The following is a 12,897-nucleotide window of genomic DNA, read 5'->3' on the forward strand; positions in this document are numbered from 1 at the left end:
TGTATCTGTAAAAGAACTGGGTTTTACTCCTGTGATCCTCCATTCCTAGTGTTTACTTTTTAGTTTCCATCTCTGTGATTGGAGGCATTTAATGCAGCTGCAGGATCTCCTTGCCTGTCCAGCTCTACATCCTTGGCAAAGTAACCTATAAAGAAATACCCAGGGTTTTTCAAATTGCCAGTATGTTTTACTTACCTAAAGCAAACAGAGCTCAGTTGGTTCAAGTGTAGTGGTCCATTAAATTGTTGGAGAGACATTGATTCATTCAAGCAATTTGTTACTCTCCCATAACTAACTTTGCCAATACTGGAGATCTATCACCACCCACACATCGACGCATAATTAATATCTTTTACACAGATTGTTTTGGTTTACTGGAAGAGTTTATCCAAATCCCTCCTTTCCTCTCTCCAGTCCCCCAGTATTGTCCAAAGGTGTTGGGAGTCAAGGCAGCTAGACAAATAGTTACCAATCTCAGCAGCAACAAGAACAGTCCTGGGTTCCTTAAAGAGCTGAAAAAGGCTTCCAAGCCAGGGGTTTCAGGGCACCATTGGTTTCATTGCAAACTTTTCTTAGCTAAAGGACACCTGCTTGAGAAACTTTCTCTGACTTTACCTATGCTGATTTTCTAAAGAACTTAGCATGAAATGTGATTGCAACATGCTTGGCCTTTATCAGGTGAAGTTTACTACAGAAGTAAGTACCTCCAAAGTGACACATACAACCGCAACATCGAAGCAAACCGAATCGTGGTGTCTGAGTTTGGAACTATGGCTTACCCAGATCCATGCAAAAACATATTTGCCAAGTAAGCAATGCTTTTTCCAACAAGATTCTTCTATCTACTTCTCTCTCCAGCACAGATGTCTTTCTGTTTACCCCTGACACATATTTACAAATACAAAAATTCGTTTTGTCAATTTACAATTGCTAAATATTGAAAAAGCCAAGAGATATATCCAGCACTGTACTTTCTATGGGTTATTCGAAACAAATATTTTAAATTGATTTTGCCATCAGTATTAGCTGGTTTATTCACTATTGCAAGTAGATCTTCTCAGAATTTTGAAAATCCAAATATTTTCCTATCCAAGTGTTTTGTAGAAGTTTATCAAAATTATAGTCTGTAAGGCAGGAAGCAGGAAGAAAGGAAAAGATAAAGCAATTTATGCAAAGTTTATTTAACAAAAAGCAGAAAAGCATCCATCACTTTAAAGAAATCAGAAAATCTTCTGAATTAAAGACCCATTTTGCAAAAAAATAAAGTGCTGAAAAATTTCCCGTTGTTTCTTGAGTCGAGTGCAGCGTTTTAAAGCACTGCACCCACAGGCCTGGTGTGATCTTAAGTTCAACATCTGAAGCACTTGGAATCACTGCAATAACTGCTTTTGTACCCTTAGAAGGGTTGATAGGCTGTGTATGAGAGGCAAGGTGTAAGCCAACGTGTTATCACCTCTCTTGTAAAACTGGCTGGGGATATTCCCTGACAAATTCAAGTAGCTCATCTATCTCTTCTTCCTGTGTGAACCACCTCTAATGAACTTGAATTTGATATTTGGTAAGAACACATGCATGGATAGTTATTGCACAATAGTTGACATTTTGTAAGTTGTTACCCTGAGGTAAGATGCTTCTCTTCCTCCTTCCAGCATGTTGAGTAACACTGGCATTTAAAATTTGAAAGGGATATAATCAAATTTGTATTTGCTTCAAGTGAATATGATAAAATCCTACACTAATACAAAAAACTGTCAAGGCCACATGTGAAGCTGGATCTTGTTTGAAATCATAATTGTGATACAGGATAATACTGGGAACAAAAATATTCCATTGTCTATGAATCCATCTCTTTTATGAAGGCATACCCTGAAAAACCTGCCAGTTTTTTTGCTAGAAATTGCTAGGCCAGGCTCTCCCAAGGTATGCATGGGAGAGCCTGTAATGAGCCCAACCTGATAAAGCAGTGCAGATGTTACTGGACCTGCATGCCCATTTGTGAATGGAAAACCAGCTTCATGTACATCCTTATCCCTCCCCCAGGCCAGGGGCACTGGGGAAGTCCATCTCCTCTCCCTTCCACCGGGGCAGTGCAGGAGCTGCCAGATGGAGGCACAGCAGGGAGAGACAGACCCAGCTCCGTGACCCTGCTGCTCTGCACAGCCTGCCCTGCTCGGGTGGCTTCTGCTTTGCATGGGGTGAAGGCTGGTACAGCTTCTGCTGCTCTAATGAGCCAATATGAAATTTCCCTCTCTACAGGGCATTCTCCTATTTGTCTCACACCATTCCTGAGTTCACAGACAACTGCCTGATCAACATTATGAAAACTGGAGATGATTTTTACGCTACCAGTGAGACTAACTTCATCAGGAAAATTAATCCACAGACTCTAGAGACACTAGAGAAGGTACAAACAAGTGTCTGTCATCCTGGTTCCTTATCTGCTAATGAGAACAGTTTCAGGCTGGCCGAATAGGGATCTTTAACATGTGCAGGACACAAAACTGGAAAGATGCTTCTTCTACATTCCCTTACTTTTGAAATCATGGCAAAGTGAAAAAAAGTGAAAGATCTTTTAAGAACTCAGGAGTTCAGAATTAAATCCCAGGGAGTTTGGGAAAAGCTGGGTTTTGTGCAATTTCACTTGTACATAACCTAGCAAGGTTGCAGGAATAATACCACATATCGTGCTTATGACGTGATTATTTTGGATTATTTCCATTATTATGCATCTGTAGTTATCAAATTATTTACATAATTAACAATTCAGTAGGTCAGTTATATGACCATAAGTACCTTATGTAAGATATTGCTTAATTATTAGAATGAAATCTTGACAAATTGAAATATACAATGAAGTTTTTTCTAGCATGCAGTACAGTTTTACAGTTTCCAAGCATTAAATCAAATAGAAATCTTTTTTCTCCAGAAGATTGCTGGACTCATAGCCCTACTAAATAAACTGCTTTCAAAATTAAATGGGCATTTGTAAAGTAACTTTTTTAGCCAAACTTCTTGGATTGTTGTGGCTCCAAGGGAGAGGTCAATGTAATTCAGATTCTGTAACTTGTTTTAGCCTTGAATGTAGGAAATCATGTGACTACCTACATAAGTCATTTGGCTTAATTGTTTAAATTTCAAGGCCTTTTAGAAATAAGGTACCAACAAAAGGCTGCCAGTGATAAAAAGCTGGTGGATTTGTGGTGTTAGCTGAGATCAAGTTCAGCTCTCTTATACATCTCTAAAATCTCCTATTGTATAATTTTGCAGGTTGACTACAGCAAATATGTAGCTATAAATCTGGCAACTTCTCACCCACACTATGACAGTGCTGGAAATACTCTCAATATGGGTACTTCAATAGTTGATAAAGGGAAAACAAAATACGTTCTATTTAAGATTCCTTCCTCTGTGCCTGGTAAGAGATGTCTTTTATCAGTATTTTCTAGAAATTCTTTAGCAATTCCTTTTCTTCTGAGGTTAAGGGGGGGGATGCAGCTCTTCTAGAAACTGATGGCATTTATTTTCTGAATTTTAACTTATTGTGAACTTAGTGTTAACTGCTTAGCCTGTCTGGGCATGTGCTGTTACAAAGGTTCATCTTGAATACTGTGTAAACAGGGCATTTCAGTACAAAGAATCTCATTTTAGAAGAACCTGCATTTAGAAGAATTCTACTTTGAATATTACTAGAGTGAACTAACTTTTTTAAGAAGAATTTCCATTCACTGTATTGTGATGTGCAGATGGAGCATGAACAGAAACAGTTTTATATATAGGGCAATATATATAATTTGAAGTTGTAGATTTTAATTTTCTTCATCAATGAAAATGCTCTTAAAATGCTGATACTGTGATTACAGGGAAGTGTAATACCAAATAATACCTAATACAGATCTAATTCTTCTCTAAACACTGGGCCAACATCAGGCCTTGCTGAAATACTGTTTATAGAGCAAATCACTTGCTCTTCTTCCTTCAGGAAAACTTTTTTTTGTGTGTTGTTTATTAAAATCAGCTGCTAATGTGAAGTCTGTCCTCTTGGTCAAAAATCAAGAGATCTTCCACAGCTGAAAGATAAATTTGTAATTTCTAGCTGGGGCTCAAAGTCAATATAGGTCAAAAATGAACATCTGAACAGTTCAAAAACACTGGGGCATTTGAAAACCCCTTGTAAAGCTGCCAATTTAGTTGAACATCTTTATCCTTGATACTGGCACTTCTGAAGACAGTAACCAGCAGAATAAAATGCTAAAACAAGTAGGATCTGTCTAAATGGATCCAGCATTGTGATATTACTGTGTTGCTTCACTCAGATGCAAACTTCTATGTTAATTCTGCAGGAGGAAACAAATCTCTTTCTTACCAGGAAAATGCAAATAAAACAGAGAGTAACCCATTCTTTCCTACTTCACACGTGGGAGAAATCCAGGCACAAGATTGTTTTTGAATTTATTATAAACATAATTGTATTTTTTATCATTTCTGTTCAGAAAAAGAGAAGAAGAAATCTTGTTTTAAACATATTGAGGCGGTGTGCTCCATCCCTTCCCGCTCTCTGCTCCACCCCAGCTACTACCATAGCTTTGGGATCACAGAAAATTACATTGTCTTCATAGAGCAGCCATTCAGACTGGATATTGTCAAAATGGCAACTGCTTACATCCGAGGAGTGAACTGGGCTTCCTGCCTTGCCTTTCACAAGGAAGATAAGGTATTTTTCCTAACGCTGAGCAATAGAGTCAGTCAGACCAGTGACCCTTCTTCATTGTTCTGTTTTTCAGCTTATTCATTAATTTCACTAATCCCTCGTTTTTTTTAACCCTTGACTTTCATGTTGCACTTTTTTTTTAGAAGTTGTATTTTTGGATGCTATCTCCCATTTCCAGAAATTTCACAAATAAATATCTGATGCTGAAGTGCTTGAGAAAGAGGATAGTTTGGCATTTTTAGAACTATCGTGTGCTAGCAGAGAAGTTCAAAACCACACTAGCATCCCAAACAGTTGCTCATGGACCAAACAAAATGCTGTATATTGTGGATAAGATCTGCTCTAGATGCATTGCATCAGACAGGAGAGCCAGACTGGTGGAAAAGCCTGAACCCAACAACAAGAGTCTTTCACATGGTAACTGAGGAAAAAAATGTGCTTTCTGAGGACTTTATTTCCACATGCACTGGCCAGCAATAAATGGGGCATGCTGGGGTAGAGAGCATCAGCACAGAGCACTACAGAGACTCTGGACAAAAACAGACTTATTTAACTTAAAAACAGACCAGAGAATTTTCCAGGTTTTACTGGAAAAGTTCCATCCAGCCTAGCTCTAATTGTAATTTGCAATTGTAAAATGAGTTTAAAGCAATTCCACATTCATTTTACTCCTGCATGTTTTGATCTTCAGGTTGGAGCTTTTTGTCTCTTAGCAGCAAATCCTGAGTTCTTTATGTGCTTCAGTAGAAACAGACAATACATTAGAATGTTTATGGCTGTCATTAGAAAGCAGTTTCCTATATATCTATTTGCTAAACATTAATGGATTTAAATAATGTTTTCTGTCTTTCAGACTTGGTTTCACTTTGTAGACAAGAAGACTAAAAAAGAAGTGTCCCCCAAATTTTATACCAATGCTATGGTGTTTTTTCACCATATAAATGCTTATGAAGAGGATGGCCACATTATTTTTGATCTCATTTCTTATACAGACAATAGCTTATATGATATGTTCTATCTAAAAAAGCTGAGTAAACACTTGGAAGAGAACACCAAGCTTACCTCTGTACCAACCTCCAAACGATTTGTTGTTCCTCTGCAGTATGACAAGGTAAAAAGCAGCTTTCTTTCTAATCTGTTCATTGGTTGGTAATTTAACATACAACAGTGTGAATAATGGGTGAATTCTTAGCTGACAGTCCTTATGTGGAAATTTGTGGTTCTTTAAAAACAATATATACACAGAATGTGCAGTTTTATTTTGTGTATGGGTTGTGAGAAATGGCAATGAGCAGCTGGACACACAGTTATATGGATCTAGGTTCTGACACCATCCATTCTGGAGAGCAGGGCTACTGAGTGTACCTAATTTCCTTACCAGTGAGATTATTTGTGAAATGCTATCAAATACGAGCAGGTAGATCAGTTTGGCTGTTGCACAGCATGCATGAGATTTTGCCCAATCTTTCTTCCACTTTACTGGATGCCTGTATGTAATACACACATGCTCCCAACTATTGCAATGGCTTTAGAAGATTTCATTTAAGCGTGAGATTTACCAGGAAGAAGAAAGATTTTATCTTTCATTTTAATTTAAAATGCCATTTTACATCATTGTTTGTGGAGAAGATTTTATACTGCTCAGCAACTTGGGCAAGTTTCTGCCTGATACATTTGGAATGGATAGTACTTTTTCTTTCTACGTCCTAGAATCTTGCTGCGTTGTTCATGCCTCAAAAACAGTTATGCGGCAATGACAAAGGATGTGTTGGATCACACCAGCTATCCAAACTACCCTGCAATCTTAAGAATTCAGCAAAAGTGTATTAAAAACAAGAGTACATTACACATATTTTTGCACTTGATTTATTGCAGGTGCAAAAGAACTAACTTGGGTGACTTTCAGTGGGAATTTGATACCTAATTCCTTGAAACCCATATTCATGAATTAAATTCACAAACTATGTAATCTATTTATTGTGCTTCTAGAACACAGCCATGTCTATCTAAAGCTTTCTAAAGGCTTGATATGATTATATAGAATCATAGGATGGTTGGGCCTGGAAGGGACCTTAGAGATCATCTAGTTTTAAAGGTCATCTAGTTCCAACTCCCTGCCGTGGGCAAGTACACCTCCCACTAGACTCAGTGCCCCATCCAACCTGTTCTTGAACACTTCCAGGAATGGCATATCCACAACCATTCTGGGCAGCCTGTTCCAGTGCCTCACCAACCAAACAGTGAAGAACTTCTTCCTTTAATCTGAATCTACCATCTTTCAGTTTAAAGCCATTACCCCTTGTCCTGTCACTACATGTTACTGGAAGGCTGCTGTAAGGTCTCCCCGGAGCCTTCTCTTCACCAGGCTGGACAACACTAACTCTCTCAGCCTTTCTTCATAGGAGAGGTGCTCCACCTCTCTGATCATCTTTGGGGGCCGCCTCTTGATTCACTCCAAGAGGTCCATGTCTTTCTTAGGCTGGGTCCCCAGAGCTCCAGATGGGATCTCATGAGAGCAGAGCAGAGGGGGAAGATCACCTCCCTTGCCCTGCTGGTCAGTCCTCTTGAGTATAACAAGATTTCTGATGAAAAGGTCTGAATGAGATGTTACAAGAGAAATGCCATAAGAAGGAACTTCTTAAAGCTGTGTTATTTGTTTATTCCCCTAACTGTCTGTATTCATATTAAAGCTGATGAAAGATCTAAATCAGAAGCATATTCGCAGAGACATGTTACTTTTTCAGCATATGTCTCTTTCAGGATGCTGAAGTAGGTTCTAATTTAGTCACACTTCCATCTACTGCAACTGCTGTAAAAGAGAAGGATGGCAGCATCTATTGCCAACCTGAAATACTGTGTGAAGGTGAGACATATCCATTTTACAAATCTCAAATATGTTCTCTAACACATACACAGGTGCATTCTAATGATGCCTAATAGCTGTTCATGTATGTCAGATCTTCATAAAGCTAAAAGAAAGGCAACTTTTAATTAATATATTTAGCGTGGATATTGACAGTATCTTTCTCTACTTCCCTCCTCTGGGTCCATCCAGTCATATATGGCCCTGAGCCTCTCAGATATATATTTATCAGGAGTGAAGTCCTTTAAATGTCTGAAGTGACATCAGTTTTACATTAATGTATGATCCCAAGCCTGATCTTCAGCTATTAATATGGCTTGCAAATCTTCCTGTTGCAAGAGTAATTTTAGTTAAATAGGTCTGTTATAAATAGTAACTTCAGTTATTGCTGTGTTTTCTAAAGATTGTATCTGAAAGTGGATTTTCTAACATTTTTTCAGGGGATAATAACAAATATGTAAAGACTATATATTTACCTGAAGCGAAAGTAATTGCATAGAATGGTAGCCTCCAATTATATCTCAGATGTTCACATGTATTTATGAAGAAGAAACCCAATCCAATCCCTCAGAAGTCTCAGTATAATGAATCCCTAAGAATGAACCATTGCCATTTTTGAGCTAACAACCTGACTTAATTATGTTGTGCTAACATCTGTCTTCAGCTTTTTAGAAATTCAGACATACAAGATCTAAGCAACATCTGTTTCAAATATTGTCAAGGTTTTTCACAGGGCAAAACTTCCTGAAGATTTGATATGTAAATGCATGTTTGAGTTATTTTTCCTCTCTTTTCCTAAGTCTTGAACTTTTTTTTACACAGAGATAGAACTGCCTCGCATCAACTATGACTATAATGGCAAAAAATACAAGTATGTCTATGCAACAAAAGTCCAGTGGTGTCCAGTTCCTGCAAAGGTATAATTAACATTTACAAAGTCAGAAAATGTGTTTATAGAAATCAAGTTGAAGCAATTATAAGTCAACCATGCTTTGCTAATTTGGCGCAAAACAGAGCCCAATCTGCATCCAAACATGCACATTCAGAGTGTGTGCTTCTGAGGCCAGAAACTGAGCTCTGTTATTCAACATCAAGGTAAAGCTGCTCAGTTGGGTACTGTGTTCATGAACTTCAGCACCTGAGGCCAGGGAGATGAAAGTTGGCCATAGATATTAGCTTACTTGTATGATTAAAACAGACTCGCTGGACCAAACTATGGAAACAAGGTATCATCATTTTAGTAGCTCAGAATCTGGACCATCATTATCAGCTGTTAAAAACATGTAGTTCCACAAGCAGCAGAACAAATGCTTTCTTACAAACGTGGCTGGAGATTGGATTCCTGAGTATTCAATCGTGTATGTGTTTCTGTCAAAACTTTTCCTAGTGGTGAGTCAGTCACATGCAAAGAAACATAAAATGCCCAAATTCTCATAAGGGTAAGCTCATGTTCTACTGTTTCCCTCATAAAGTATTAATAAACTGAGGCTTATTTATCCAGCTTTACATTTCCACAAAGTTTCTTGAATGCAATAGTTACTGACACCCTCCGTTTTCTGCTAAAATGGGCTGAACTCCTGTAATGTGCCAAGAGCTACAAAGGAGAGAGTAAGAAAAAGAAGTACTGGACAGACAGACATACATCTGTAATATTTTTTCACTTTAAGAAACCTGACTAAAAAGATTAAGTTATTGCAACAGTATCTAATAAATTAAAAATATTAAAACAGAAGCTATTTTTTCAGAAAGCTTTACCTTTTGCTAGCTAGTTCTATATTAAGAGGTAGCAAATGCTTCATTTGTGTATACATGATTCCAACTCTTGAGGAGACAGCCTGGAGTGTAAATAGATTCAGATGAGAAGTATTAATAGTTGAAGGTACAGACAAAGTCACTCTTTATCATCCCTGTTCTGTGACTGTAAGGCAGCACAAATTGAGTTCACTGTTGGTTATTGTATATAATTACCACAGCTGATTACAAAATAAAGCTGGATTTCTGCATGATGCAAGAAAATTTATTGCAGCACATCTGACAGGAGCTCAAACAAATCTCCAAGTTCGTGATTTCCAGTGCAGATAATCCCTGCTTGACTTAAATACACCAAAAAATGCTGTTAGATTTTTTCCTTTTCACACCAGTTGCTCCTTAATGAATGGAGGTACAACAACAGCCATGGATAATCCTTTGGTAAAGTCTGTCAGCAAAATTGCTCTCATCTTGCCTAGAAGGGAGAATTCTACCAAATTCTTTGTTCAGTAACTCAAATAGTTTCATTTTTGTGTAAAAATATTTTTTACTAATAGTCAAAATGGAAAAGAAGATAACTGCATCTGTGTGGGTAGAGAAAAGGCCTTAATAGAATTGAACTGAAAATGGCATGCATCCCCACTGGCAACTGGTTTGGTCAGGCACTTGTCCCATTAATGAGATGAAAATCTGTGCTCTGTTCCTTTACTAAATTCTAGTATCTGTGTGGAATTCTTGCCCCATTGGTTTAATCTTTACACATCACTATTAATAGCCTTTGTTCTGGCATATAGACCGTACTTAACAATAGAAAGCCTTGAGAAATATTGAGGTCACAATAAAAGGAAAATAATTCCCAGGATTAGAAAACAGAAGGTTTAAATCCTGTTCCTATTTTGCTACAGAATCACAGTGATGTGGTGCAAGACACTTAAATGTTCTGGGCCTTGGACTCTTCCTCTGTATAGTGAGGGCATTTATAATGAAGCTTCTCTCATGATCTGGTAGTATTTATAAAATACTGCCCATAAATGAAAGTTGCAACTGACGTCTAAGGAAATGAAATTAAAAGAACATTGTGTGATTATGCAGCCCCCAGATGTGACTTGGGCCCCCTTACCAGGAGTCTGTTTGTGTTTTACCTTTGGAAAAAAAAACACTGTCCAGGTCACTGACATTTCTCTTTTCTGGTCACACCACTTTAGATTGTAAAATTTAATGTCCAGACAAAGGAAATGCTGCAGTGGGGAGAGGACTGCTCATGGCCATCCGAGCCCATTTTTGTTCCCAGCCCTGATGCAAGAGAAGAGGATGATGGTAAAATAATGGCAGCGTTCTGAAATCTGGGGTTACAGGAGTTTTCCATTAAATCTTACAAGTTTCATTGTTCTCAGACAAGAAAGCTGGGTTGATTCTTCCACTGTGAGATAAAATTAGCACCAGCCATTTTACTCCTGCAGACAAAAACCTAGAGCAACAACAAACTAAAGTCAGCTTGCCCAAGGTAGCCAAAACAATAAAGCAAATGCTTAGGAGTTTCCAGAGAGCAACTCAGAGCTGGATTTACCTAGAGTCTGGAGCAGCTGAAGCTGTGGGAAGTCAGTGTTGTTACAGATAAGAACATGAAGTCTCACTGCAAGTATCCCTGTAATATCAATCCAGTTCTGTTCTCAGGTGACTCCTTGCAAAGGCAAACAGCAAATAGATGAAAGGATGAGCCCAAAACTGTCAGGCACACAGTTCAGTGTTGGTTTGTTTTTTACCTTCCCAATGAACTGCGGGCAGGACAGAAAAAAAACACAGAAGAGAAGCTTTCATTAATTCTTTAGCACTCTCAGTAGACTTCTTGATCTAGTAAGCACTCTAGTTTGTGACCTAAAATTCTTAGGAAACAGGAATTATTTCCTCAAAGTGTTTTCTCTTCTGCTTGGTGTAACTAGTAAGTGCTTCTAATTCTCCTTTTGTATGTCACAGGCGTTGTTCTGACCTGTGTTGTGATGACTGATCCAAAGAAGGCACCCTTCCTACTTGTCTTGGATGCTAAAACATTCACAGAATTGGGCCGAGCCACCGTAAATGTAGACATGCATCTGGACCTGCATGGGATGTTTATACCAGAGAAAGATTTGAAGACTGAGACTGAATAAAATGCTATTTAACCTATTACACAGACTGAGACAATCTTCTGCTGAATGTGGGATAATACCATTCAGGAATGACTTTATCTTAGGACAAGAAATTACTAAATATAATCTCTTCAATAACTATAATGTCTTAAAAGAGATGGCAATAACTTTTATTAGAAATAATTATATGCACTACTGGTACATAACTGTTCCAAAAGAATAGTGATCAGTATTAAGTGCTAGTGTTGTATACAACTCGTGGGGCAGGGAAGAGGAGACAAAGGTAACAAGAAATGTTTTAGTTGAGTAGAATATGGCTTTCTGAGCAAATGAAGTGCTGTATTTATAGAGTGCTGTGACTCATGGCACGAGTCACATGTTTGCAGGTCATGGACTGTTCCAAGACTGCAGCTTACGATGAAAGTTGTCTCCTGCCAGAAAACCTCACGTTAAACTGTCTGCTAAGATACTAATAATTCATGGTAATGCATTCTCATGGTGCTCAGTTTCTTAAACTCCACCATAACCAAAGTATTACATTGAGGTGCTACAGCTTTCTAACTTAGAACCTAAAAACACCTGCTTTGCTAATAATTTCAGGGTGTATTTTTCCCTTTTATGTTGACAAAACCAGGCAACCTGAAATAGAATATATGGGTTTATGTAGCATTCAATTATACTTTAGTGCTATTCACACTTCAGCACTTTGTATTTAAATTTTTTCCTTGAGGAGAAAATCTGACATGACATTTCATGTAATTAGATGATTACATTGTGTAAAAGATAAACAGAAATGTAGTATTTATTAATATTGCTACTAGTCTCTGTTAATAACAGATGTCTATGAATGAGAGCAGTATATTTCTAGCAGAACTCAGATACACATCTTCAACAAACTTTTTAGGTAAAAGAGTTGAAAGACCAAATTTAGGCCTCTTCCAAGCTACACAATAGCTGAGACTACAAGCTGTTGTTTCTAGAGCTAAGCATTTGCATCCATGTTCTGACATGGGTTTACCATTGCCTGTGAGAGATGCTTCTCAATAAAAGTACACAGCTCTTACTCATAGTCACAAGTGAAAAGCACCTTTCAACATAGAGTTCAAATGCCAAGTACACTGTGACTGGTGTTTCCTAATCCCCAGAGTGTGTTTCTGTTTTCTGGTTGGGGCTGTTGACTATTCTTTAAATGAGAGCTTTTTTCCTTTGAATTGTATTTTCTTGTTGTAGTTGCCTTTACTGTTGGAGGCATCTTTACTGATGGAGAAAACTAGACCTACATCCATGCATTCTAGGTGTTCACCTGGACTGTACATTCCACCACACTGCACAGGTATCTCACTCTTTTATATATGCACTCTCACAGTGTCCCTGCTGCTCACTGTGTTTTACAGGTAGGAAATAGAATGAAATCATTGTTATTCACTATCTGCACATCACAGGAGAATCAA

The 12,897-nt window shown here is 37.9% G+C and overlaps 1 protein-coding gene across 1 annotated transcript in view; it reads left to right on the plus strand.

The window, feature by feature from the left end:
• The window catches only part of BCO1 (beta-carotene oxygenase 1), a 16,275-nt gene extending 4,808 nt beyond the window's left edge, over window positions 1-11,467 (plus strand). Inside the window, exons 3-11 of the mRNA XM_008940082.1 lie at window positions 679-808; window positions 2,257-2,404; window positions 3,268-3,415; window positions 4,491-4,711; window positions 5,562-5,819; window positions 7,469-7,571; window positions 8,394-8,488; window positions 10,526-10,637; window positions 11,295-11,467. Coding sequence (XP_008938330.1) covers window positions 679-808; window positions 2,257-2,404; window positions 3,268-3,415; window positions 4,491-4,711; window positions 5,562-5,819; window positions 7,469-7,571; window positions 8,394-8,488; window positions 10,526-10,637; window positions 11,295-11,467 — 1,388 coding nt within the window. The remainder of the gene's footprint in view (window positions 1-678; window positions 809-2,256; window positions 2,405-3,267; window positions 3,416-4,490; window positions 4,712-5,561; window positions 5,820-7,468; window positions 7,572-8,393; window positions 8,489-10,525; window positions 10,638-11,294) is intronic.
• Window positions 11,468-12,897: the final 1,430 nt, after the last annotated feature.

The sequence above is a fragment of the Merops nubicus genome, unplaced genomic scaffold (assembly GCF_000691845.1).
Source record: "Merops nubicus isolate BGI_N331 unplaced genomic scaffold, ASM69184v1 scaffold17195, whole genome shotgun sequence".
NCBI classification, from domain to species: Eukaryota; Metazoa; Chordata; class Aves; order Coraciiformes; family Meropidae; genus Merops; species Merops nubicus.